We start from the raw sequence: 23,552 nt of genomic DNA, 5'->3' as shown, positions 1-23,552 counted from the left end.
GGAGGGGTGGGAACAAGACGCATTGGCGGTGAAGCCAGATCGTGACCAGTGAGCCCTTGGGCAGCTGCTCCCATACGAATCTGCGGGCACACTGTGTAGTCCACACTTCTCGTTCCATGTGGCGATGATAAGGTTATTCTTACAGAGCATTTTAACTTTGATCAGAGAAACAGGACTGGTGGAGGGAAATAGAATACAAGGATGTGGCCCAACTTGAGAGTGTATCCAAAAGGCGAACATTGTGCCTGCTGGGGTGGAGGATCCTCCAGCCATGTCACAACCAGGTGCTTTCGCCGTAGGGCAGTCATCGTTCTCGAGCTCTCTGTTTTCCTGTGTGCTTCCGTAGCTTTGCGAGTTACAATTCGGATATATGTTTTCCTGAGGTTGGCTAGTACCTGGCCGTAGATTTTGAAAAGTCCAGGCGCAGATCTTCAAGAGTGGCTGGATCTGGGCGCCCGGGTCCACTAGGTCCACAGCGCTGCAGCGCTCAGAAACTTAGGGAGGTGCGCTCCCCATGCCTGCTGCAGGCCAGGCCCCTCACCCCCAACCCGGCTGCCCTGGCAGAAAGAAAGTGACCTGAGTATCCTCCTATCGCCCCTGGAGAAGACTTCCCTGCATGCATCGGGGGCTGAGGCCCTCTCGTTGCCCATGGGTGGTGGTGGAGTGGAGATCAGCCTTGCCCAACTGTGTGGAATGAGGAGACTTGTGACCAGAAGAGTAGGAAAGGAGGCTGGGCAGGCGGCAGGAGTAGCTGTCGATGACAGCTGGTGTCATGCATCAACCCCTTCGCCTTAATCCACTTTGTGCTTTGAAGGATGTGAGTTACAAGGGGTGGGGGGGAGAAGTGGAGTCCCTCCTGCTCCTTTATGCTGACCTTGAAAGTACCCAGATCTACTTGGACAGGCAGGGAGGGCTGGGTCCTATTTTCTAAAAAAGCAGCTGCCACATTTTTTTACTTCACAGGCCATAAACATTTAAATGAGAAGAGGAAGAGGAATAGGTCACTGGGCTGTGAACCTTTAGAACAAAGCAAAACCTATCGTTTCATAAAATTACAGACATCTTAACACCAAAAAAAAAAGGCATTCTCAAAGAACTTACTGTTGTCTTGACTAGAGTCTTTCTTTACCTGAATTATTTGCATAGAAGCAGTGAGGCTCTTACCATGGCCCAGCAGCCATCTGGGTCTGATGCAGCTCACTTGCCGTGTTTGCCAGACGAGCAGCCTCGGGCCCAGCCCAGGCCTGCATAACTAGTTAACGGCCGAGCAGGGGCTCGATCCCAGGTCTCTTGGTTCTCAGTCTTGCACCACCACTGTGCTCCTTGGAGTCATATAGTAGCACACATGCCAGGACTTTCACTAAAATCCCACTCGCTCTGTCTGCTGCTCTGAAACCACATCACGGGTCACGTTTGAGGATGCCTAGTGGAGCCATGGTGAAATTGTCACTGGTACCCATCAAAGTTTAGTTCTTGACTACACACTCTTTGGGTGAAGAATCTTGCTACACACCAATTTATTAATTTAAAAATAAAGCCGAGGGCTTTCCTGGTGGTGCAGTGGTTAGGAGTCCACCTGCCGGTGCAGGGGACACAGATTCGCTCCCTGGGCCAGGAAGATCCCACATGCCGCGGAGCAGCTAAGCCGGTGTGCCACAACTACTGAGCCTGTGCTCTAAAGCCCATGAGCCACAGCTATTGAGCTCACGTGCCACAGCTATTAAAGCCCACACACCTAGAGCCCATGTTTTGCAACAAGAGAAGCCACCGCAATGAGAAGCCCGTGCACCACAACGAAGAGTAGCCCCTGCTTACTGCAACTAGGAAAGCCCGCGCACAGCAACAAAGACCCAGCGCAGCCAATAAATAAATATTTAAATATTTAAAATAAAATAAAGCCAGTGGGCATTTGGGAGGCTCCATATTGTAAAACTCCTCCCTTCTTCCTCCCCACGTATATCAAGTGCCTGCTCTGTGTCCGGCACCACCGTGGGCACTGAGGATTCAACAGTGAACAGGGCTGAAGTCCTCACCCTGGTAAAACCTACGTTCTAGGGAGATAAATCAATAAAAAAATCATTTCAGTTAGTGTAAGTGCTAGGAAGAAGTTACTGGAACACTTCTCATCTGTGAATGAGCCTCTTGGATTGGAGTGAAGTCAAGCCTGTTTTATACCGAATCCCATTATCTTATAAGCTTCCTCTGTTGAGGGACTTAGCTGTCTGCCGCAGGACTGGCAGGAGAGGGGCTGCATGGCTCTGGGTAGAACTGGATCTCAATGTGCACATTCATCCAGCACCTGGGGCAGTACAGCAATTTCAGGTGCGACCTAGGCTGGAGCTGCCTTCCGGGCTGGGGCTGTGAGCTGAGAACGACGGGCAGCTGGTGGTGCTGGGACCGAGGGGGAACAGGGGCGTCAGCGTGTGGGTTCCTGACCTGTACGCGATGCCCCGCCCTTGCGCTGTGCTGAGTACTGCACGCGTCATTGTCACATGCAATCCCCAGCTGGGTTGGTTTTTCTTATCCGCTGTCTGCTGGATGGGTGAGAAAGTTCGTCTTGGTAGAGAAGTAAAGTAACTTGCCCCAGGCCAGGAGGCCATTGCAAAGTAGGATCAGAAGTCTTGCTTCAAAGCCTGTTTGCTTGGTCTTTACTATAATCCAGGGTAAATTAGGTCAGTAGTGTCAGGGCCCCAGCCAGTTAGGGTGGGGTTCTAGGCAAAAGTCAGGGTCCAACAGGTAAGCCAAGGGAGTGGCCCAACAGAACAGTGATGCTGGGAAAAGGCTGTAACGTGATAGGTGAGCACATGGGTGCCCAGGGCCATTGTACTTGGCCAGCGACAGGAAAGCAAGGCCACTTCAAATCCCAGCTGCCTTCGGTGGAAGCTGTTGAAATCTTCCTTGCCTTTTTTTTGTTTTGTTTTGTTTTGTTTTTTGTTTTGGCTGTGTGGGTCTTAGTTTCAGCACAAGGATCTTTGTTGCAGCATGTTTAGTTGTGGCATTCGGACTTCTTAGTTGCAGCCAGCGAGCTTCTCAGTTGCATCATGCATGTGGGATCTGGTTCCCCGGCCAGGGATAGAACCCGGGCTCCCTTCTTTGGGAGCAGGGAGTCTTACCCACTAGACCACCAGGAAAGTCCCAAATCTTCCTTGCCTTGATCTGGACTTTTTTCCAGGTGAAGGGCTCTGTGGCCATCCATAGCTGAGCAGAGGTAGGGTGGGAGGGGGTCGTTTCCCAGCAGAGTGTACCTTTGGCGTGTGCTCTCCTTCCTCTTAGCTGTCTATTAAACCAGAGTTCTGGTCAGAGGGGGAGACTTCCGTCGCTACCGCTTTCCTCTTGTGTGGGCCTTGGGCAACCTCATGACTTTGAGCCTCTATTCTCTTAATCTGTGGAATGGGGATAATGGCTATTTCACAAGATGAGTGTGAGCTTCTGGTAGACAATATGCCATCTGTAAAGGGCCCAGCATAGTGCACGATGCGTGGCAGACGCTTGATCTTCTCAGCACCGAAACTAACTGAAAACAGCCCCGTTTTTATTTGTGCGTCTTTTTGTTTGGGGAGGTGGGTACACAGATGTTGCATCCAGAAGGTGTTCTGAAATGAGCACGTTGTATGCAGGGGTTGGTGGTGTGTGTCTCTGGGGGGCTGGCTGCCCAGTGCTGCTCTGTGTATGAGAAACTGCTGGGAGTCACCAGGCAGGGTCACTGTCTCACAGTTGTGCCGGACAGCGCCTTCCAGGCCGAATTCGGAAACACCCGACCGTCAGCAGAGATGCCTCGAGAAGCCCACGGAGACTGGTGGTCCCCGAGGTGGCGATGCCCCTGTCCATGTCTCCCTGGTGGTGGCGAGGGTCTTCTAGGGGAGCGCAGGAACTGCTCTGGCTGTCAGCCTCTCTGCTGAGCTGCTCTTGTGGGTGTCTTTGCCACATGATTTAACTTTTCCATTTGGAAGGGTTGTTGGTGCAGTTGGCAGCCACTTGTCTGGTAAACGATACGGTGGGGCCTCCGTAAACCCAGGCCCATGAAACGAATAAGTCAGCACATTGAAAATACAGCATGGAAGTGACTCAGGCCTAAAGGAATCCATTTCTGAGAGCACTGCCCTCCCTTCCTGGAATATTTCGGTGGAAATTGATGTTTGAGTTGGGAGGAGGAGGCCAGAGGCCTGGTTACTAGCAGGGCTGTGCGTCCAATTCAGCAGCATTTGCCCTGATTCAGCCCTGCCCGCCCCCCTACCCGGGGCCCCCCTCCTCCCGGGGGCCCAGGAGGCTCAGCCTGAGCACAACAGCTGGAGCTCTGCACTGTGGGAAGCTGGCAGGAAGCTACCTTTGCAGCAGGTAGGGTTGACTCTACAAGCCAGCCTGGTAACGCTTGGCCAGGGGCCTGGAAAGTATTGGAAACTCCACCCAGCAAGGGAGCCTGTCGGGGCTCTCGGCACGGATGGGCTCTTCTCAGAGTTCTCAGGATTCCTATGTGTTTAAAGTGTTTACCTTCTTCTCAGGGCTTCAGCTTGTACTTTGCCCACCAGAGACCAGTACCGAGCACATACGTACTTAAATGTCCTAGACCACCCTGGCGACCAGGTAATTAAAGCTGCACGCAGTTTGGAAGGAAGGCTGTATTGGAAATCACGCTCCACTGTAATTCAAGAACAGGTTTCTTTATAGAGGGACACAGTTGGTGTCAGACACATGTGGAAAAGAAAAGAACAGGCCCATAATTCTGGCAGGATGCCAAGGGCCAGATGGTAAATATGCTGACCACGGTATGGCTACAGATGCCATTGGCCAACCTGGGTTTGATGTGTTATTTTAACCCCTGTTCTGCCTTTTCCTCTCTTTCTGCCAGGTCCCCAGTCTATGTGAAGATCTCCTGTCTTCTGTTGACCAGCCACTGAAAATCGCCAGAGACAAAGTGGTGGGAAAGGATTACCTTTTGTGTGACTACAACAGAGATGGGGACTCCTATAGGTGAGCTCCTGCCCCAAGAACGCAGCAGGCATGCCAGGCCCACCCCGGCTGCTCCCTACTTCTGCCAGCAGCTCAAGGACCACTGACAGCTGACAGCCCATCAGCCTTTTTTCTGCTTGTCCTTCTGCTAGGCTTTCCCCCTTGCCTCCCTTCTATCCATCCTCCCATCCATCCTTGCATCCAGTCGACCAGTAGATGTTTGTGGAGTGCCTTCAGTAGGCATTGGAGATGGCAGCAGTGAACCAGAAGCCCCTGCCCTGGTGGGGCTTACAGTCTAACGGGAGAGGGGTGTTGGTAGAAAGCAGCAAACTGCTCCATTACAATCGCATCAAGTCCTGCAAAGGAGAAGGTCCGGGGTGTGCACGTGACGGGGCTTCCAAGCGCAGGGAGGGCCTGCGGGCTTAAGGGCGTGTGAGTGAAGCTCCTCAAACAGACGTGCAGCTCTCCTTTCTCTCCATCACCCTTGCCCAGGGCTGTGAATGACTCAGTCGACTTTCGTCCCTGCCCTGAGTGATCAGTGGTCTGGAACAGGAGACACACCCGTGCTGTGTGACGTGATTCCCGCAGCCAGGGCCAAGCTTACTCAGGGTAGCAGAGAGAGGGCCGAGGTTGACTCCAGGAAGACTTCCCGAAGGAGATGATATCTGAGCTAGGTTTTTAAGGGTGCCTAGGAGTTCTTAATATTAAAAAAGATTGGGAATCCCTAGACCCGTCTGGTAGTCCTGTGACAGATGGCTGTAGTCAGCGCCTTGGAGGATGGTGGAGGAACGCCGTCTGCTTCAGGTTTGTTTAGAGGCCACAGAACCTGGGCTGAGTCTTAACGCTTTGGCCTCGTGTTCTTTGGGGGGAGGGGTGGGGCCTGAGAAATGACAGCAGGAGGAAATCGCTGGAGTTAGCTGATGTGGGCTCCAAACCAGCACTGCCCCCTGGAGCGGACGGGAGCTGTGGCAGGTTACTCACTGCCTCTGGTTCTCTCGTGTATTAAGTGGAGGTGGTGCTGGTCATTCCTCTGACAGGACGCTCAGTGACGTGTCTCTGAGCTGGCACTTGTGTGTCCGGCACTGAGTCGCTCTTCTCTGGAGCTTGGGTCCTAATGAGGAGCCCAGAGAGTAAGCAGCTGCACGAACTGTAGAGGTTGTTGAAGAACCAGTAAAGAAAAGAGCGGAGGACAAGGGGAGGGAGGGGGCGGAGGGGTAGACAGGGAGGCCTCTGGCGCTGGTGGTCAGGTGTGAACTGAGACTTAAAGATGAGAAGGTTCATTGCCGCGCAGGTCTGGGAGAAGAGCGTCCCCTGTAAAGGCCCTGGGTGGGGTGAGCTGTCAGGGTCGAGCCCAGCAGTGAGGGGAGGCCAGGGGGTGGGGGATGAGGCCAGAGGCTTGAAGGCCGGGCGAGAGAGATAGGGCTTTGCGCGGGGCACTTGGGGGTTAAAAGAAATAACACGTGACGTGCTGAACAGCACAGAACTTGGGTTATATTACAAAGAATTAATACTGTTTAAATGAGGCTAGACAACTGTCATGTAATCATGTCCCTTTCCTAGCTTCAAATGGAACTTAGGTAAAGAATGTATTTTGCCCTAATCTAGGCTGGAGACTAGAGGGGAGATGGGGAGAGGTAGTTTGAGGTGACTTTTATAAGTGGAGCCAGCAGTGTCTGCAGGTGGGGGGAGGGGGGATGAGCAGCTGGAAGGTGGGGTCACTGCGTGAGTATTGAGGTGAGGACGGCTCTGGGAGGGGCCGGTTTGGGGGCATTTTAAGCCTCAGATGCCCATCGGGTGGAAGTGGAACGTCAGGTAGGCTGTGAGTAGCCTGAGTTCCGGAGGTCTCGGTAGAGATGGAGGTGCAGAGGTGGGCATCCAGCTTCAAGGTGGTTAGACAGCCCTGAAGCAGTTCAGGCTCAGCCAGGGAGTGCCAGCCACTGTCCGGGTTGTGGGCGTAGGACTGGGTCTGGTCCTCCCCAGGGAAGGGGTCCCCGAGAGTGCTAAGGGGGCTGACAGGCCAGGGAGCCCATGGCCAAAGGATGAGGCAGCCTCACCGGGCACGGGGTTCAGGGGAGGCGTCGTGGAAGAGGGGCCTGGGGCTGAGTCTTGCTAAGTCAGCATCATCGTTATATTTCTTTTTCCCACCTGGAAACCCAGGCGTGCTGTGTGAGGCAGCTGTTCCCTGGCAGCCCGCGGAAGACTGCGATCATTTCCAGTCCATCCAGGGCTGGGCTTTCCCAGAGATGTGGTACCTGCAGCGCCTCCAGGTCACCCTGCTGGCTCCCACCTGTGTTGCTGGGGCTCCGTAGGGGGGCTGGGGGTCTTCAGCCGAAGAGGAGCCCGGGCTGTCGGGGCACAGAGCTTTCCTTTTTTCTCTTCTCGGTATAGAACTTCAAGGTCTTCTGATTTTCTCCACACATTTCTGTCCTGTGTTTGATCGTTTGCTTAAATAAGATCCTTCTGGTGCGCCAGTTTGCCAACAGCACTGTTTGAAACCTGTTAGCTGAAACAAAAAACATTCTCTGAGGGAAATGAAAGGCCTGACTTTTGAAATCTAAGCATTCCTGTCCATCTGTCTTTTTTCAAATGGCCTCCATTTAAGCTCTTAAATGTGTTCTGAGTGCCCCTTCCACTCAGAATATTCTGGGTAATGTTATGATTTTTCCCCCAGCTACAATTACCCCGGCTCCAGGACTCATGGCTTGAAATGCTGTCGTCTGTGAGCCTGGAGAGATGTGAGTTACAGGCTTCTTGAAAATTCCAGACCCCCAGTCTTCAAGAGAGATGGGCTCTTAGGTCTAATCAGGTCGCCTTTAAACGAAAGCCAGTTGGGGTGGGTCTTCCAGGCCCCCAGGATAGCAATGGCCATGTAACCGAGGAAACAAAGGTCAGACCTCCGAGTGTGCCTAGGAGTCTAGGAGCCGCAGGGCAGGCAGGGAGCTCCGATTCTCTCACTCTGATTCCTGTCCACTCCCCTTGGCGAGTGGAAGTACCAAGCCTAGTTTACAAGTAAGTAGTGGTGGTGACAGCACTCTGCAGCTCCATCTTTATCTCTGGGTCTGGTGAGAGGTTGTTGTTGTTTTTTAATGCTCAGCAGTCCCTCAGCAGAAAGCTGCTCCATCTCCGTTGGTTTGGAGGAGCACCAGCAGAAGTGCCCCGTGTCCCTTCCTCCCCAGCCGGCGCTGCAGGGCTTCAGCTCACAAGCGCTGAGCTGGGTGCTGGGGCGTGAGGACTGGCCGCACGGGCTCCTCCCCGGAGTGCTCGTGTGTCATGGGCAAGAGGGGCGGGGATGTGACATCTGCAGGAATCGCCATCTGTATGGGGGTGAGGGGCCAGGCAGGGGGAACGGTTACTTCTGCTTTGTGTCAGGGGTGCATTTGCTCATTTTCTACTTTTTTTTTTCCCCCTCATGAGCATGTGGTTGAGTGCCAGACACTGTTCCCAGTGCTGAGCAAACAGTGGAGAGCAGGACAGGCATGACCCTTGCCCTCTGGGCGCTTAAAGTTGACCGTCTAAACTAATTCCAACTCAATAAAATTTAAAATTCAGTTCCTCAGCCACACAAGTACTCAGGAGCCACACAAAGCTAGTGGCTATCGTTTTGGACAAGTCAGATACACAACATTTCCGTTGTCGAGGGAAGTTCTGTCGGGCAGCACTGTTTTGAGGGGTGAACACAGCGAGAACGGACGTGTCAGCCCTGCTCGGAGAGGGAGAGGCCTCGGGGAGAGGGAGAAGGGGCCCAGCGTTGGCTTCTCACCTGCCCTCCAAGCCAGGCAGGGTCCTGGCTTGTCTGACAACCCTATGCTGTGGCCTGGGCACAGCCCAGTGTGACCACAAGAGCTGGCTGCTAGTCACGGGGCAGCGGGGAGCGTTTCACCCCATTGTTGCACAGTCTCTCCCAACACTGGTGAGAGAGGTCAGGGGCTGGCGTGGAAAGGAGGGTTTCCAAGCACTTTCTGCTTTGAGGTGGCCAGGACAACTGCTGTGCGGAGACCCTTTTGGGACACCATGCACGGCAACTCTTGCCCCACTTACCTTTGTGGACCAGCAGCCAAGGAAGCTGGGGCCCCTGCCTGGGGGCGGCTTGGAGAAGGTCGCCTAGCTGCCTTGACGTGATCTGTGGAAGTAGGTACCAGGCCTCAGGTACCAAGAAGAAAGATGTTTGTGCGCAGGATGAGTTAAACCTGGGGTTCAAGAGACAGTGATGCCTTTTTGCCCTTACCCTCGATCCCAGATCAGAAGGTTCTCTTGAGTCCTCGCTGATGTGAAGTAGTGTCGCTGGGAGGGGAAGCGGGAGAGGCAGCGGGCTTTCTTACCATGGAGCACCGTTGCGGTGCTTACGCCCCAGCGTGTGAAGGACTTTGTCCAAATTCCATGTTGTCCTCTCCTCCTTTCTTTTCGCCTCTCACCTTTTTAATTCTCTTTCTCTGAACCCCCAGCTCTGTGAACTCCACCTGCGGGAATTAATGAGTGGCTGTTTTCCTTATAACCCCCTTTCCAGCACTCTCTGTGATTAAATGCTTTCCTGATGTGGCAAAATACATTTTAAGAAATGCAGCAAGTCTTGGGGCTGGAAAAAGCGAGGCTGGTTCTCATTATTTCGCAGTCTTCTGTGTGCGCACAGCCTTTGGAGGCTGGAAGGCCGTCCTCTGTTCACAGGGAGAACTCTGTCCCTCAAGTTTTCTTAGGTGTGATCAGCCTTTCCCCGTGGGGCTGGCTCTCTTGCTGCTTGCATAACTGACAGCTCTCTTCTTAATCCTTAATCGCCTAAGATCTTTGCGGAGTAAGAGTTTCTCCAGAGCTGCCAGCATGTCAGGGAGGAGAGAGGAGCCTCTATCAATCAATACAATTGTGAGAACAAAGGAAATTTAGAAAAGGGTGAGGAAGAAGTCACATTTGTTGAGCACTTACTATATGCCCATCTCTAGTCTAGGCACTTGATGTGTCAGTAAAGCAGCCCCGTGGGTAACTAGCAGCCTCCGTCTGCACACGAAGAAGGGGAGGCTCAGAGAAGTCAAGCCACCTGTTGGAAATAGACAGCTGGTGAGAGCTGGCGCCTGGGGTTCATACCCAGGTCTGACAGAATCTGAGCCCTTGCTCTGCAAACCTCGAGAAAGCCATGTGTGTGGCCAGGGCCTGTGCGTAGTGGCTTTTCCTCTGAAATTTCAGAAGCTGGGGCTTCGACCAGAGGCTCACTGGCCACATCTCCCTGGAACGGTTCATGTGATCTCCTTCTTCTCCCCTTCAGGTCACCGTGGAGTAACAAGTATGACCCTCCTTTGGAAGATGGGGCCATGCCTTCTGCTCGGCTGAGGAAGCTGGAGGTGGAAGCCAACAATGCCTTTGACCAGTACCGAGACCTGTGAGTTATGGACTCCCTTTGCCCTGCAGCTCTTTTGATAAATAGACCATAGATGAGACGCAGGCAGGCCAGGCAGTCTCCCTTAAACCTGCCCCCTGGCTGGCCTAACTAATAAAAGTTCTAAGCGCGCGTAGCAGGGTGCTGGGCCCGAGCGGTCATCAGGTGGGTCGTGAGAGGCTGCTTCCATACCTGGGCGGTCCTCTGCGTCCAGCATCTCAGTAACAGCTGGTGCCACTGGGATGGCACCTCCTGCATGCGAGACTCAGCGCTTGGTATTCCGTACACATCATCTTAAGTCCTCACAAACGTGGTCGCTGTTTTAGTCATTTCTCAGATGAAGAGGTCAAAGCTCGGAAAGAGGAAGGTGTTTGTCGAAGGCATTAGGCAGAGCGAGGAATCAGACCCGGGTCTGTCTGTCTCCAAAGGCCCCCTGGGTTTTTACCGCACTTCCTGCCCTGACTACTTACCTAGAGCTCAGGGCCCTGCTGCCAGACCAGTCGCCAGGGCGGGAGGAGTCGAGGTCCTTAAGCAGTGGGACTTGGGCAGCCACCTCTGAGCCGATGTTTTGCTGACTCCTGAGTTGTTGGGGACCTCTGCCTGCACTCTGGAATGTGTTTCTGCTGCGTCTGCTTAGATTCCTGCCTCCCCTTTCTGCTTCCATCCAGTCCTGCCCCCGTCACACCACCAGAAAGGGCAGCCACTTAATGTATCTGCCTTGCAAGGAAAAGCTCCAGAGAAGGTTAGCCTCTGAAGCCTGGTTTTCTTAATTGATAGAATCTCATTTTTTCATTAAGTTCTATATTGAAAATACAGCAAAACTGTAATATACGTGATGCTGCCCCAGTACAAATTCAGTCATTGAGGGGAGGGCTTGGCTACATTTCTGTAAAGGGCCAGAGTAAACATTTCAGGCTTTGCAGGCCACGTAAGTCTCTCTCGCTTTTCCTTTGTTCTTCCTTTTTAATGTATATATTACCCTTTAAAAATGTAAAACCAACTCTTGAGCCTTGAGGTCAGTGGGATTTGGCCTTCCCATCTGCAGTGTGACCTCACCCAGGATATGGGCAAGAAAATGGAAATGAGAGAAACGAAGCATCTGAACTGAAACCATTGTCCGAAAGCTGGTGGTGTTACGCTTGAGAAGGAATTTCAGGTCTCCACTCGCGCACAGTTGGTGTGGGTGTCCAGTTTTTTGCAGATTTGATATAACACATATAATAATTTCCTTTAAAAGCTGGTTTGGGGGGGAAAGTGAGACTTCTCAGTCTGACACGCAGACAGACAAAAAAACCCACAGTGCACAAGCAAAAATGAGGAAGCCATGAACAAATGGCCCTAAACATTTCAGTCGCCCCTGAATGCACCGCCGTGTAATTCAGCTTTGTCGTCAGTATCTTATCACGGGCCTGTATTTTATGTACGTTATCTTTAATCCTTTCAAGAACCTCTGGGGCAGATGATTTTCCCTTTTAACAGTTGAGGAGATTGAGGTTCCCAGAGGCTAAATGACTCCCCACTGGGCATAGAGGTGAAGAGCTAGGATTTGAGTCCGTGTTTGCCTAAAGTTTCCACAGGCTGTTGATTTTCACTGTTAGAGTGAATTTCAGAGATTAAAGAGTTCTTACATCTAGAACTCTGCCCTGGGGTGGAATAGCTCCTCTTCCAGTGATGCTGAGAGGTTGTGTCGTTGCTCTGGTTTATTTGTAGCTGTTCTTACCTGGCCATTTCGCAAGAAACCCATCCAGCTGCTAAACAAGAATTCCCAAGTGGCATCAGTTTCATGGGCTAGTGATAGTAGTACTGGTAACAGAACAGCAGTGGGGATGACAGCAGGTACCAGCCAGTGACTGGGCAAGCATGCTGTTCACTGCCTCTCAGTCTTATTTAAGCTTCGCATCAGCCTGTGCAAGAGGGTTGTCCCTGTTTTACAAATGAGCTGACAGGTTCAGAGAGGTGAAGTCACTTGCCCAGGTTCACACAGCTGGTAATATGTTTCACGTTATGGTCCCGTATAAAACCATCCTTATCCAACTCCGGAGTCTGACGTTTATTCACTTACCTGACCGACATATGAGTGTTTGCCTTGAGTCAGGTGCTCACCAAGGACTGGGGCGCCAGCCTTGAGTACGGAGGACCATGCGCCTGCCTGTGTGGCACGTCCACCGCAGGGAGACAGACAGCAGAGTGTGAACAGGCAGGCGCCGTGACGGGGGACGGGACAGGGAGTGGCTGGGGCTCTCCCAGCGGAGGGTCGGGAATGCTGCTTCGGGAGCCGCCGCTAGAGCTGAGGGCCGGTGTCTGGGCAGGGAAGGAGCAGTCCGGGCAGAGGGCTGCTCGTGCCTGCGTCTCCAAGGATCAGAACGAGGCTGGTTTTGGTTTCTTGGGGTTGTGATTTCCTGAATAAAGCGGTGCAAACATGTTGTCGCCTTGTGCTACGGTTTAGGGCCAGGCCCGGGGAAGAGGCTGGTGTCGTCTCTGGCTCCTCCGGTTCTTTCTCCCTCCTGTCTCGCTGGCTCACATGCGTCATGACACGTGGTCAGGCTTAGGCGTGTGCCTTCTGTGGGATCTTGACGGGCCTAATGTCGTGAGCATTTCCCCATCAAAGCGTTTCCTCAGTGCTTACAGTGACTCTGTAGGGTAAGTGGGAGTGATCTTGTTTAAGAGACGATGAAACTGATGCTCAGGAAAGTCCTCCAGGTGGTCAGCCTGCTGGGAAACAGCAGGCGCTGGGCTCGTACCCGAAGCCTGACTCTCTGCACCGCCTCCTGAGATGGCTCCCCTGCCTAGGCGAATGTCCACTTTGAAGGTGGCTTTCAGCCTTAATGACCCGTACTTCTGTGGGCCTGTGCCTGTGCCTGCACCCTCCTCTGAAGGTGAGCTGACCGGCGGGGGTGTTGGGAGGGGGTGACAGGTCAGCCTCCTGCACCCAGTGGGGGATCTGACAGGACAAGCCAGCCCCTGGGTTCTGGGACGGTCTGTAGAGGTGAAATCCCGGCCCAGAGGTTGCTGTTCTGTCCCCAGCGGCATCAGTGTGCTCTTCAAGGGGGGAGGAGAGAGTACCAGGCCTCCGGGAAGCACCCACAGAGGAGGTCAGGAGGCCCCTCATTCCCTCGTGTGTGAGGGGAGACCCAGTTCTCCCTGTGCCACAGCAACCACAGGCCGCCTGAGGGATGGTGCTTAGAGCTGTCATTGGGCAACCAGAGTCAGCAGTTTCAAAGCACCCAGTGTTACGAGGACACCCTCTCCCTAGGCCATGCGTGAGGCCCATTTTCTCAGCTGGACCACATGATGAGCCGACTCATTTCTGGTCTGATAATTACAAATACAAATCTCCTTTTTCTTTCTTTCCTTCCTTTCCCTCCCTTCCCAGTACCCTGCTCACCTCCAGAAGTCCCCATTGTCAGAGTGCCCTGTGAGTTGTCAGTGCCCTGTCAGTGACCTTGGTAGGGCCCAGAGCCTGAGCTCTTCTCCCTGTGGTTCTGGAGCAGACGGAGATCAGCCAGGGGCTTGGAGGCCTTGGGCAGCACAGGCCAGTGGTTACTCCAGGTTTTCCAGGGGCCAGATTGCTCCACAGGAGGCAGGGCAGTAGGTCACGCCTTTCTCTTTATCCTTCATCCCTGCCCCTCCCCTTTATAGACCTCTTCCCATAGGAAGGAAGACTCCTTTGCAGTCACCCCAGCGAAGGAAGCCACAGCGCTGCTCCGTGGATTCTTCCACCTGCCTTCCTTTCATGTGGACAGATGGGCTCAGGCCTTAAAGGTTGCTTTGAGGGGAGGCTCCCCAGAAATTGCCCCGTGTCTGCTGGCTCTGGTCGCTGAGCTGCTGCCTGAGCAGCCGGGAAGATGGCCTGCGTCCTGGGCCTGCCAAGAAGTTCCTGGAGCCTCGGGCAGACCCACCCCTGCCAGAAAGAAGAGAGGGTGATTGAAGGGCCGCCGCCAGGAGAGGACAGGCGCATCGTTGTGCCCAGGAAGGCTGGATGTGGACGGCTGCCGCTCCAGGGCGCCCCGCTCTGAAGTGAGGGCCTTAGCCTGCACCCCGCAGGGGTAGAGGACTGTGACAAGCAAGCCCATCCCCTGTTCTAACCCCGACTTTAATTCCTGACAACCGGGTGTTTCTGAATTCTGGGATCCTGATGGATTGCAGAGTCAGGACTGGGTTTAGCTTGTACTTTGGCCTCTCAATCGCCCACCCCCTCAAATGTCTGAAAGCTCCGGACTCTGGCCCTTGGGCTGAGAATCCCCTTGTGTTGTGTGGAGCGCTGTGCTGTATGTAAGGAGCCTTTGCGGGCTGCTTGTTCCATGACTGATAGCGGGAAGGACCCTCACTCTGCACTGGGAAGGCTGCACTGACTGCAGCTCACAGAGATTCGTGGTCTTCTGAAGAGCTCGAGATTTGACGGAAGAAAAACAGGATTCCCTGGGGGTCCAGTGGTTAGGACTCTGCGCTCTCACTGCCGAGGGCCCGGGTTCAACCTCTGGTTGGGAAACTAGGATCCCACAAGCCACGCAGCGCAGCAAAAAAAACAAACCCAAAAAACAAAAAATGGAGGGGAAAAACAAAGGAGGCCTAAGATGCTCTCTCCTGCCACTCCGTCCTCCAGCGTGGACGCACTCTTTCCCTGCAGCCGTTGGCTGTGTCTTAAGACTGAACTTAAGACTGAACCTTTGGTCACAGCGTGAAGACAGCTTCCTGGTTCCCCTTTCTCCTGTGCTGGTCCTGGCCGGGCAGCCTTGTTCTTCCTCCTGATGTTCTCCTTTACAAGATGAGAGGAAGGAGCCTTTGGTGAGCATGAAGACAGCTGAGATGGCACCCAGGCCAGGCGTCCCAGGGCCGCAGCAGCCTTCCTTCCCAGAGAAGGAGTGCTTACTGGCCCCCAGAGGCTTCTCTCTGCTGTGAGAGACGAAAGCTTCTTCACCAGCATCCTTGGCTGGGGAGGGAAAGCCTTGGCTTCTGTCCTTGGGCTCTGGGCTTTGATCCCTGGGGCTGTAAAGGTTGTGACCTTGTAGGGAATTCGGATTAATCGTCAGCAGAGGGAATTGGTGTGGTCCGAGTGAGGGGCCAGGCCAGGGATGGATAGACGAGCAGGCCCTCCGGCTTGCAACTCCAGTGGGGATGTGGCCTCCCCGTCTCTCCTGCCTGCATTTCTTCATCATGGCTTAGAAGTGCCAGCATTTGGGAGCGTGACTCCTTTCCCAAGGTGGGCAAGAGGCGAGTAGAGACCCAGGGAGGTGAGCTGTGTGTCCTGCGTGATTCCTTTGAAGCCCCCAGTTCTTGGCTTCCCCCTGCTCCTCCCAGCTCCCTGCCGCATTCTCACCCGCCCACCCTCCCGTCCCTCCCACGTTTACTGGTTTCCTCCTTTGCCGTCAGCAGCGGCAGAAAGGGATCATGGTGGTAACTTTTCCCCGAGAGAATAACTGTTAAGCAACTGTTGATAGCACAACTCTGATTTTAGGTTAAAATAGTCTGTTCGTTGAAAGTGCTCAGGAGATGACAGGCAGGTTTTGCTGGAGTGCGGGGGGCTGGGGTGGGGGTGGGGGGGGGGGTCGTGATCGACTCTCCAGTCGTCTGAAACATCATCACTCCCCTCCCAAGCCCTCCCACCCTGGTCACCAGCATCCAGGATGCTCTCATTCTTCTCTGCCCAGCCCCGAGGTGGTTTCCTGGCTCTAATGCATGGACTGGCTCAGTGAGCCCCTGGGGAGTAGGGAGAGGCTGCAGAAAGAGCCACCTCTCTGATGGCTGGCTCACGGGGTCACTGCTTTCTTGGCAGGGTTACCTCTGCTCTGTCAGGCCTAGGCCTGGGGTAGCCCATCAGTCACAAGCTCATCACATGACCTAAGCGAGCCATCTTTTCCGGGGAGAGACTCCGCAGAGGGTCGGCCCTCACAGCTGCCAGAGAAACGTCTCGTTTGCAGTCTGAGCCCCCAGTTGGCTGCTGTGAACCCCACGATCAGGGCTTTGCGTTTCCGGGTTCCCAGAGAAGATGGGAAACCTTCCCCACTCTGGCTTTCACGCTGGGTCCCCTGCGGGCCCAGGTTCTGCTGAGACCAGATGTTCTAAGTGAGGGGGCTGCCACTGCTTTCTCTCGGAGGGGATTGCTCCCATCTGTGCCAGACGTCGCGCCCCGTGTTCTGCGATCCTGGGCTCTTGGCTCACAGCAGATAAAACCTTCAAACATGCGGTTGCAATTTATTGGCTTTATAAGTTAATTTTAGTGGGTGTGCAATTGATTGAAATCAAAGCTTAATGAAGGCCAGAGTCGTCTGGGGGGTGGAGGAGCGGAGCGGGAAGGTATGTTGTGTTCTTCCTTGCTTTGGGTCTGAGATCATCTTCAAAAGCTTTAATTAAGTTTTCTAATCAGCCCTTCTTGTCTGGAAGAAGTTTACAGAGTGAAACAAGGCTGGCGTCCCCGTGGCAGCCCCGGAGCCCGTGAGCCTCTCCGGCAGCAGCCAGGGTGCTGGGCAGATGGACCTTCCCCTGGCTCTCTGCCTCCTCGCCCTGCCCTGGGGCCGCCGTGTCGTGGTTGTGGCTTTCTGCTCCTTCCTTCCCTACCCCCTGCCTCTGTCGGGTGATGTCTGAGCAACACCGGCCCAGCAAGGGCAGGGCATCCATGTTCTTGTGAGGAAAAAGTTTGTTGCCTTGGTTTCTTGGGTCCTTGAAACTCCGTGTTGCCAGCTGCCTTCTTAGACCTCGCACCCCGGGCTCCTCGGGGCTCTGCTTTCCTGGGATGTGAGCATTGGGTCTGGAGAGTTTTAGTGTTTTTCAGTCCTGATGGGAATTGTAGGTAGCAGTGGCAGTCTTTCTGATGAAATGGAAGTAGCAGAGGTATGGGAAGAAGGTAACTGGTGGTGGGTGGGGCCACCTGGCAGGAGGCCCAGACACCTCCCAGCCAAAGTCTCTGACCCTGGCACTGTATCCGGGTCAGGCTGCAGAGTGGGGAGGAGCTGGGCTTTGAAGGAGGCTTGGCCTCGATTCTCTGTTCTGTCCTGACTCACTGACTTTGGGCAAATGGTCCACTTTCTGAGCCTCTGTTTCCTTATCTGTCTGCAAACTGCCATTGCCCGTCTTGGCAGGGGCGGGGTGGGAGGGCGGTCAGTGAGGTGCTGGTCTGGGGCTCACCTTGCACTCCGCTTGGACCTTCGAGTGTAACAGAATTATCCTCATTTGGCAGCAGTTACCTGTGTGGATGTGTTTTTGATTGTGGCTGGGGGGTGGTTTTGGCAGGGATGTGGCGAGACAGCAGCCCACCTTAGGAGGCTTCAGGTTCTGGTGGGGCTCTGCCACCAGCCCACGGCAAGACCTGGAGTAAATCTGTTTCCAGAATGGAGGGAAGTGGTTCCCATCTGCAGTGACGGGAGAGGGTGCTGATGATGGAGCCACTGGTGGGTCCCCGAGAGCCTGCCGTGCTCTGAGCACTGCAGGTGACGGGGGTGGTGGGGGGGAGCGGTTCAGGCGGGCCCCTTGGGGCTTAACAGGGTTGAGGAGGTACGTAGGGGAAGAAGTGAACAAATGAGCAGAGGATTCGCACCGTTTGGTAAGTGCTGAGAAGGACCAAAAACCGGGCCCTGCGTCTAGAGTGGTGGCTGGGGAGGCGCCGTGGGGTGACTGGAGCGGGCCTCCCTGTCGCAGAGGAGCGACACCAGAGCAGGCCTGGCTGGCGTCTGGGAACTTGGATCTGGGAGGTTCCCTTCCATTCCCTGATAGGAATGGTCGCGATGTGGAAACTGTCTTGCCAACACGGTGGTCCGTGCCGGAGTCTGGAGCTGGGGGGTGCGAGGCCGAGGAGCTCACGGGTAAGAACCCCGGGCTCCCCGGGGACGGCACTTCGCACGTGGTCCTGGCCCGTCGCTGGGGAATTAGGCGCACCCCTTGTGACTCCCCTGTAGGGGGGCTTGGAAGCCTGCACCTGGTTCCCTTGGCGGTTTCTGCCCTGTCTCCTTCCCCTGGAATAACTTGTGGCTGCGAGCACAGCTCTTCTGAGTCCCATGAGTCCTTCTAATGAATCGTGGAAGCTCGGATGGTCGTAGGGAGCCGGGCTCAGCCGTGTAACCGGGCAGTACTCTAAGCCAAGGGGCTCGCTGGTGTGGCTGGAGAGCAGAGGTGGACAGGACAGGAGGGGTGGGGAGAGGTGCACAGGCCCTTGTCCTGCGTGGGCCTGGGGCGTCGTCATCCGCGCCTTGGGAAGGGTCTGGAGGGTCCCGGGCTGCGTGGGGCAGCTCTGACCGTACGTCCTGAGTGATTCCTCCAGGAGCCGTTTGGAGGCCGGGGTGGACGACCCTGACCCAGACTGCTCCTAGTTCAGCTGCTTGGTCCTGACTGCTCTCCCACTAGTCTGGCTGAGCGACACTGGTGGTTTGAGGTTATCCCATGTTTCCCGCCACCAGAAGCAGACGGGCCAAGTTACCTTTGGTCTCCACAGTCAGAACGCGGCTGGGGAATGGGTGGAAGCACTGAGCAGAGTAAGCGTGAAGTGATGGAATTGTGCAGGAAAGTTCTGGGGCAGGGGAGACCTGGACCATCTGGTTTGGCCATCGCCCTCGCCACCTGCCCCTTCAGATAGGTTTGGGTGGCCCCCGACACATGCACCTTTTCCCCTTGTCCAGCGGTGGGGAACCTCTCCCGTGTCTAAAGGTCTCCCAGGGGACCCTGCCACAGCATGGCTTGCTGTACATCCTGTGCTCCGCGGACCGCAGGGTAAAGGCGGGAAAGTCATGTCTGGCTCTGAGCTTGTCGGCAGCGTAATTAGTGTTTGGGTTTCCACGTACATTATTTGTATCTTCAGCCATGCATGCAGAGGGCCTCCAAGAACCCGCCCTGCCTGCTGTGGGCCTCCAGCTGCCAGTCTTGGGCTGGTGCAAAAGTGCTGGAAGCAGCTAAGGGGGAGGCCAGGGTCACCTCAGCTGCAGTGTTTTTTTTGTTTTGTTTTGTTTTGTTTTTAAATACCTCCTTTATTTTTTATTATTATTATTTGAAATTTATTTTATTGTCTGTGTTGGGTCTTTGTTGCTGTGCACGGGCTTTCTTTAGTTGTGGTAAGCAGGGGCTACTCTTCGTTGCCGTGTGTAGGCTCCTCATTGCCGTGACTTCTGTTGCTGAGGAGCACAGGCTCTAGGTACGTGGGCTTCAGTAGTTGCAGCACATGGGCTCAATAGTTGTGACTCACAGGCTCTAAAGCACAGGCTCAGTAGTTGTGGCGCACGGGCTTAGTTGCTGCATGGCATGTGGGATCTTCCCAGAGCAGGGATCGAACCCACATCCCCTGCATTGGCAGGCGGATTCTTAACCACTGCGCCACCTGGGAAGCCCCAGCTGTGCTGTTTTGAGCGAGTGGGAGGCATGGGGAGATGCCCCTCGGCTTTGGGGCAAGTTGGGTCGAGTGGCTTCCTGCTCTCGCGGAGTCAGTTGCATCTGCTGTGAGCCCTGCTCTGAAGCAGGGGCATCAGCTGGAGTTCCCAGAGCCCCTGCAGACGGGTGCCAGACAGACCACCCATTGCCCCCCAGCCTGGAGGCCAGTGACATCCACATGGGTCCCCTTCGCCTGGCTCCTAAGGCCGTGCCCGGGTCTGCTTGCCTTGGCACGCACTGTCTACTTTTCATCTGCTGGAAGAAAGTTAAATGGAAAACAGGAGTGTGTGGAAAACAAGCTCCTCTACAAACATGATCCCTGAGTCAGCATCAGGGACTCTGGTTCTTCCAGGATTCTTGGGTTTCTGTCACCACATGGCAGCCAGTCATGCTTCGGGTTGTGTGGCTACACGTGTTGGGGTGTAGCAAAGACCAGCTCCCCCCGGTGGTGGTGCTCCCTGGTCCTGCCAGGCACCCTGTGCTCCCAGAGAAGCTGCTTCATGCAAGTATCCAGGGTGGCTGGTCTTATAGAGGTCAGGCAACAGGCCCCTGCTGCTGCCTTGAAGTGGTGGCCCTTTCCTCTCCAGAACTCCCAGTGCGGGGTGTTCAGTGTTGCCCAGACTCCAAGCCACTTGGTGTAGCCCTTCCTTCCTTCCCTGACTTTCTCCTGCACCTTGAGGCAGCACTGTGTACAGCAGCATGTGGGGCAGGGCAGGGGAGAACTTACCCAAGTCCAGCCCCAGAGGCTGAACCAGGGCCAAGGAAACAGGACAGGGCTCTGGGCAGCCAGCATCCCACTTCTCAACTGTGTAACTTGGGTGCATTCCTTTCTCTCTTGGGGTTTCCACAGGCTTAATGGTAAAATAATGTGTCAAAGCCCCTAACACAGAATGAGTTCTCAAAAGTGGCAGCCCTTTGGGAGATGGCGATGACTTTGAAACTCCAGAAGGCCTTGACTGTCCACGTTCTCCTGGGTGGGCGGTGTTTTCATGGGTAGCCCGGAGAGGCAGAAGACGCTCACAGAGGTGCGAGGTGTGGACAGCGTGGTCAGACGCCAGGGCCAGCTCGGCGGCCCCTGCAGCGGCACCATTGTTTCCAGAGAGGCCTTCATTATTCCTCTTCAAGTAAAAAAATAAAAACCTTGTAAAGAGAGGCTGTAAAGCGCCACAGCCGCAGTCCAGATGTGCACTTCTAAGTGCAACTGGCGTTAAAGTCGCACATGCCTAAGCAGATCGGCATGTTTGCTCCGGGGGCTGTTGCACCTGTGTGTGCTGAAAGGAATTTCCGCAGAATACCTGTCCCGTGTCCGTGGGCAAGCCCTGGGACGCGTTCCGAAAGCCATGGTGGAAACGGCTGTCACTGGAGGTGTGTAAACAGAGTTGTGGTCAGCTTGATCCAGGTGTTAGGAGTCTGCACCGTGGTGCTCAGGGTCTGCCTCACGTGGCCCTCGTGCAGCCACCCGATCGTAGCGTGTCAGCGCTGGGAGAGACCCCAGTGACCCCCCCAAATCCAGTGTTTTCATCTCACAAATGAGACAGCCACGTTGGCACCACGTACATATCCCTCGCCTTCCTCTTGGCTCTGTTTAACCAAGCCGACTGCAGAAGCTCACACTCCGGCACCCAGGGGCGTGGCCTTGTGCTTCCCCCCACCTCCCACCCCACTGCTGACTTGTCTGGGTTTGGGGGTGGCTGCCCGTCCTCTGCATCGCAGGTGTCATTGTACTGCCAGAGATCCACGCCCTCTCCAGCCTCCTGCCCAGCTCTGGGAAGGCGGCCCAGCCCACTTGCGGCTAAAGGACCACGTCGGAGTGAATCCGAGAAGGGCGTGCACCCAGCAGATCTGTGCCGGCCGTGGTTCTTCTGTGGGGGTCCTGGCATGAGACTCATTACCTGTTGGGGCCTCTGCATTCGGGTCCAGCTATTCTCCCAGAAGGCAATTCGACAGGAAGGAAGGAGGGCCAGCACCCAAGCGGATTCCAGCCCCACCTTCCCTGTTACATGCGCAGCCTTGCGTTGGCCAAGCCTGCTTACAGTCCAGATTCATGAAACAAGTTTCCATCCTGGTCTCCACGCACACCTCAGCCTCAAACACTCCATAAAGGTTTGGGAGCCGAAATAGGTTTTGGTGTTTTTTTTGTTTTTTTCTTTTGTGAAGTAGGTCTGTTTGAGTGTGAAGTATTATGTTTTCCCTTTTTTCTCCTCCTCCCCAGAAGTCCTGTGGTTGGAGAGTTATGGGCATAGAGTCTGTGTGTGTGACACTGACTTTGGTCAAGTGGAGAAGTGCATTTTGGGGGAAACAACATAGATCTCTGAGAAGAAGAGAGTCACTGACACCCCAGGCGTTTCACTGATGCCGGTTCAGGGTCTGACTCACCCAGGTGCGTCACTGTGATTGGCTATGTGGGTAAACAGCCAGCCCACCCGAGCTAGGGGCTTGCCTGTGACTCTTGGCTTGTCCAGTGCAGGGCTGACCCCAGGTGACCTGGTCTTTGGAAGTTTATGAAACCCGGTTGCAGTCAATATACTACTCTTCAGATGGCGGGACTTATAGAGCCAACCCAGGTGGCCCCATCTCCTTAGTCCCAGCTGTCTGAATTCTCAGCTGGGAAGGTCTTAAAAGCCACCAAGACTGTGGAGCCAGTGGCAGTCGGTTGAAAGAGTTCACTCTTGGGTGGACACCAGGGCAGAGTTGTCCCCGGGTTGGTCTGGGCTGGTCTATCGTTTCCTTTACTCCTGATGTTCCTGGAACTCTGAAAGGGCCCACTGTTTCCTGGTTTGACTTTCCAGGGTGGCTTCTCCACAGTGTCCCCATAGACTGTCCCTGTGTCCCTGTGGCTAACAGGTCATTTACCCCCCTCACCGTGCGTGTGGATTTCAGCTCTCACTCCCTGAAGGTACAAGGCCTAAGAAACCCTGAAGGTACAAGGCCTAAGAAAAGCCCAGGGCTTTCATCTTTGGGCGTCCACATTTTAAAGGTATTCCCCAAGCTGTCCACTTGACCAGAGACCTCTGGGCCTTCCCTTTTGAGCCCAGCTGAGCTGGGCCATGGCAGTGGTCCCGGGACAGTCCTCCCTCCCTCCCTCCCTGATGGAGCGGGGTTAGAGTGGGGTGGGCTGGGTGAGCCCCTCGGCAGCCGGCTCTCAGCGCCGGGCCGCTCTGGTCCCGCGTTCGCGTCACCGTGCACGGCCCAGGAGCGAGTCTCCAGCGATGGCGAGCCACCTTATTGGAATAGCATGTTAGCATTTAAACAATATTAATACTATTTGACTCATTAAGTATACAAAGGCCAGTTAAAGTGCTTCCATGTGTGTGCTGTTAGTTCTGGCGGGCGACTCCTCAGATGGCTTTATGTGGTTTCAGACAACATTTTAGCACATTCTTAAAATACCCACAAAAGCCTTTATGTAAAAACTCATAAATGTGAGCCACATAAAAATTATTTTTTTCCCCGTTTCATGTCATTATGATCAAAGTACAGTAGGTAAGAATAAATTTCCAAAAACTTGTTGAGGTCCCTCTTTAATTAACGTTTCACGCGCAGAGCAGGGCCGTAAACTGTGGGGCGGGAACGGGGGTGCCCTGCGGCCCCCTCGCCACCGCCGTGCCCACAGCCGCCCTGCCGCACAGGCTGGCGTTCTTGGCGATTCTGAGCCGGCCCTTTCTGCTCACTCGTCCTCCACCCCCTTTGTCCTGGGATATCAGGTTGAGACTCGCCGCCGCGCAGGTCCCCGGAGATGCGTGTAGGTGGGTGGAATGCAAGTCCGCTCTCGAACATGAGCGACAGCGGCCCCTCTGGTGCCACCACCGCCGTTTCTTTATTAAAAGAAAGGCCGACTGTGAATTAGGATACCGTCCGCTGGCATCTGTCCCGGCTCTTAAAAACAATTACGGAG

General features: G+C 54.6%; 1 protein-coding gene across 2 annotated transcripts in view; it reads left to right on the top strand.

The window, feature by feature from the left end:
• The window catches only part of CAPZB (capping actin protein of muscle Z-line subunit beta), a 132,947-nt gene that overhangs the window by 87,231 nt on the left and 22,164 nt on the right, over positions 1-23,552 (top strand). For both annotated transcript variants that reach the window (XM_057698098.1, XM_057698106.1), the window contains exons 3-4: positions 4,847-4,968; positions 10,199-10,312. In XM_057698098.1, the coding sequence (XP_057554081.1) occupies positions 4,847-4,968; positions 10,199-10,312 (236 nt within the window). The remainder of the gene's footprint in view (positions 1-4,846; positions 4,969-10,198; positions 10,313-23,552) is intronic.

This window comes from Hippopotamus amphibius, chromosome 1 (assembly GCF_030028045.1).
Source record: "Hippopotamus amphibius kiboko isolate mHipAmp2 chromosome 1, mHipAmp2.hap2, whole genome shotgun sequence".
Classification (NCBI taxonomy): Eukaryota; Metazoa; Chordata; class Mammalia; order Artiodactyla; family Hippopotamidae; genus Hippopotamus; species Hippopotamus amphibius.
This window is presented reverse-complemented; position numbering and strand designations above follow the sequence as displayed.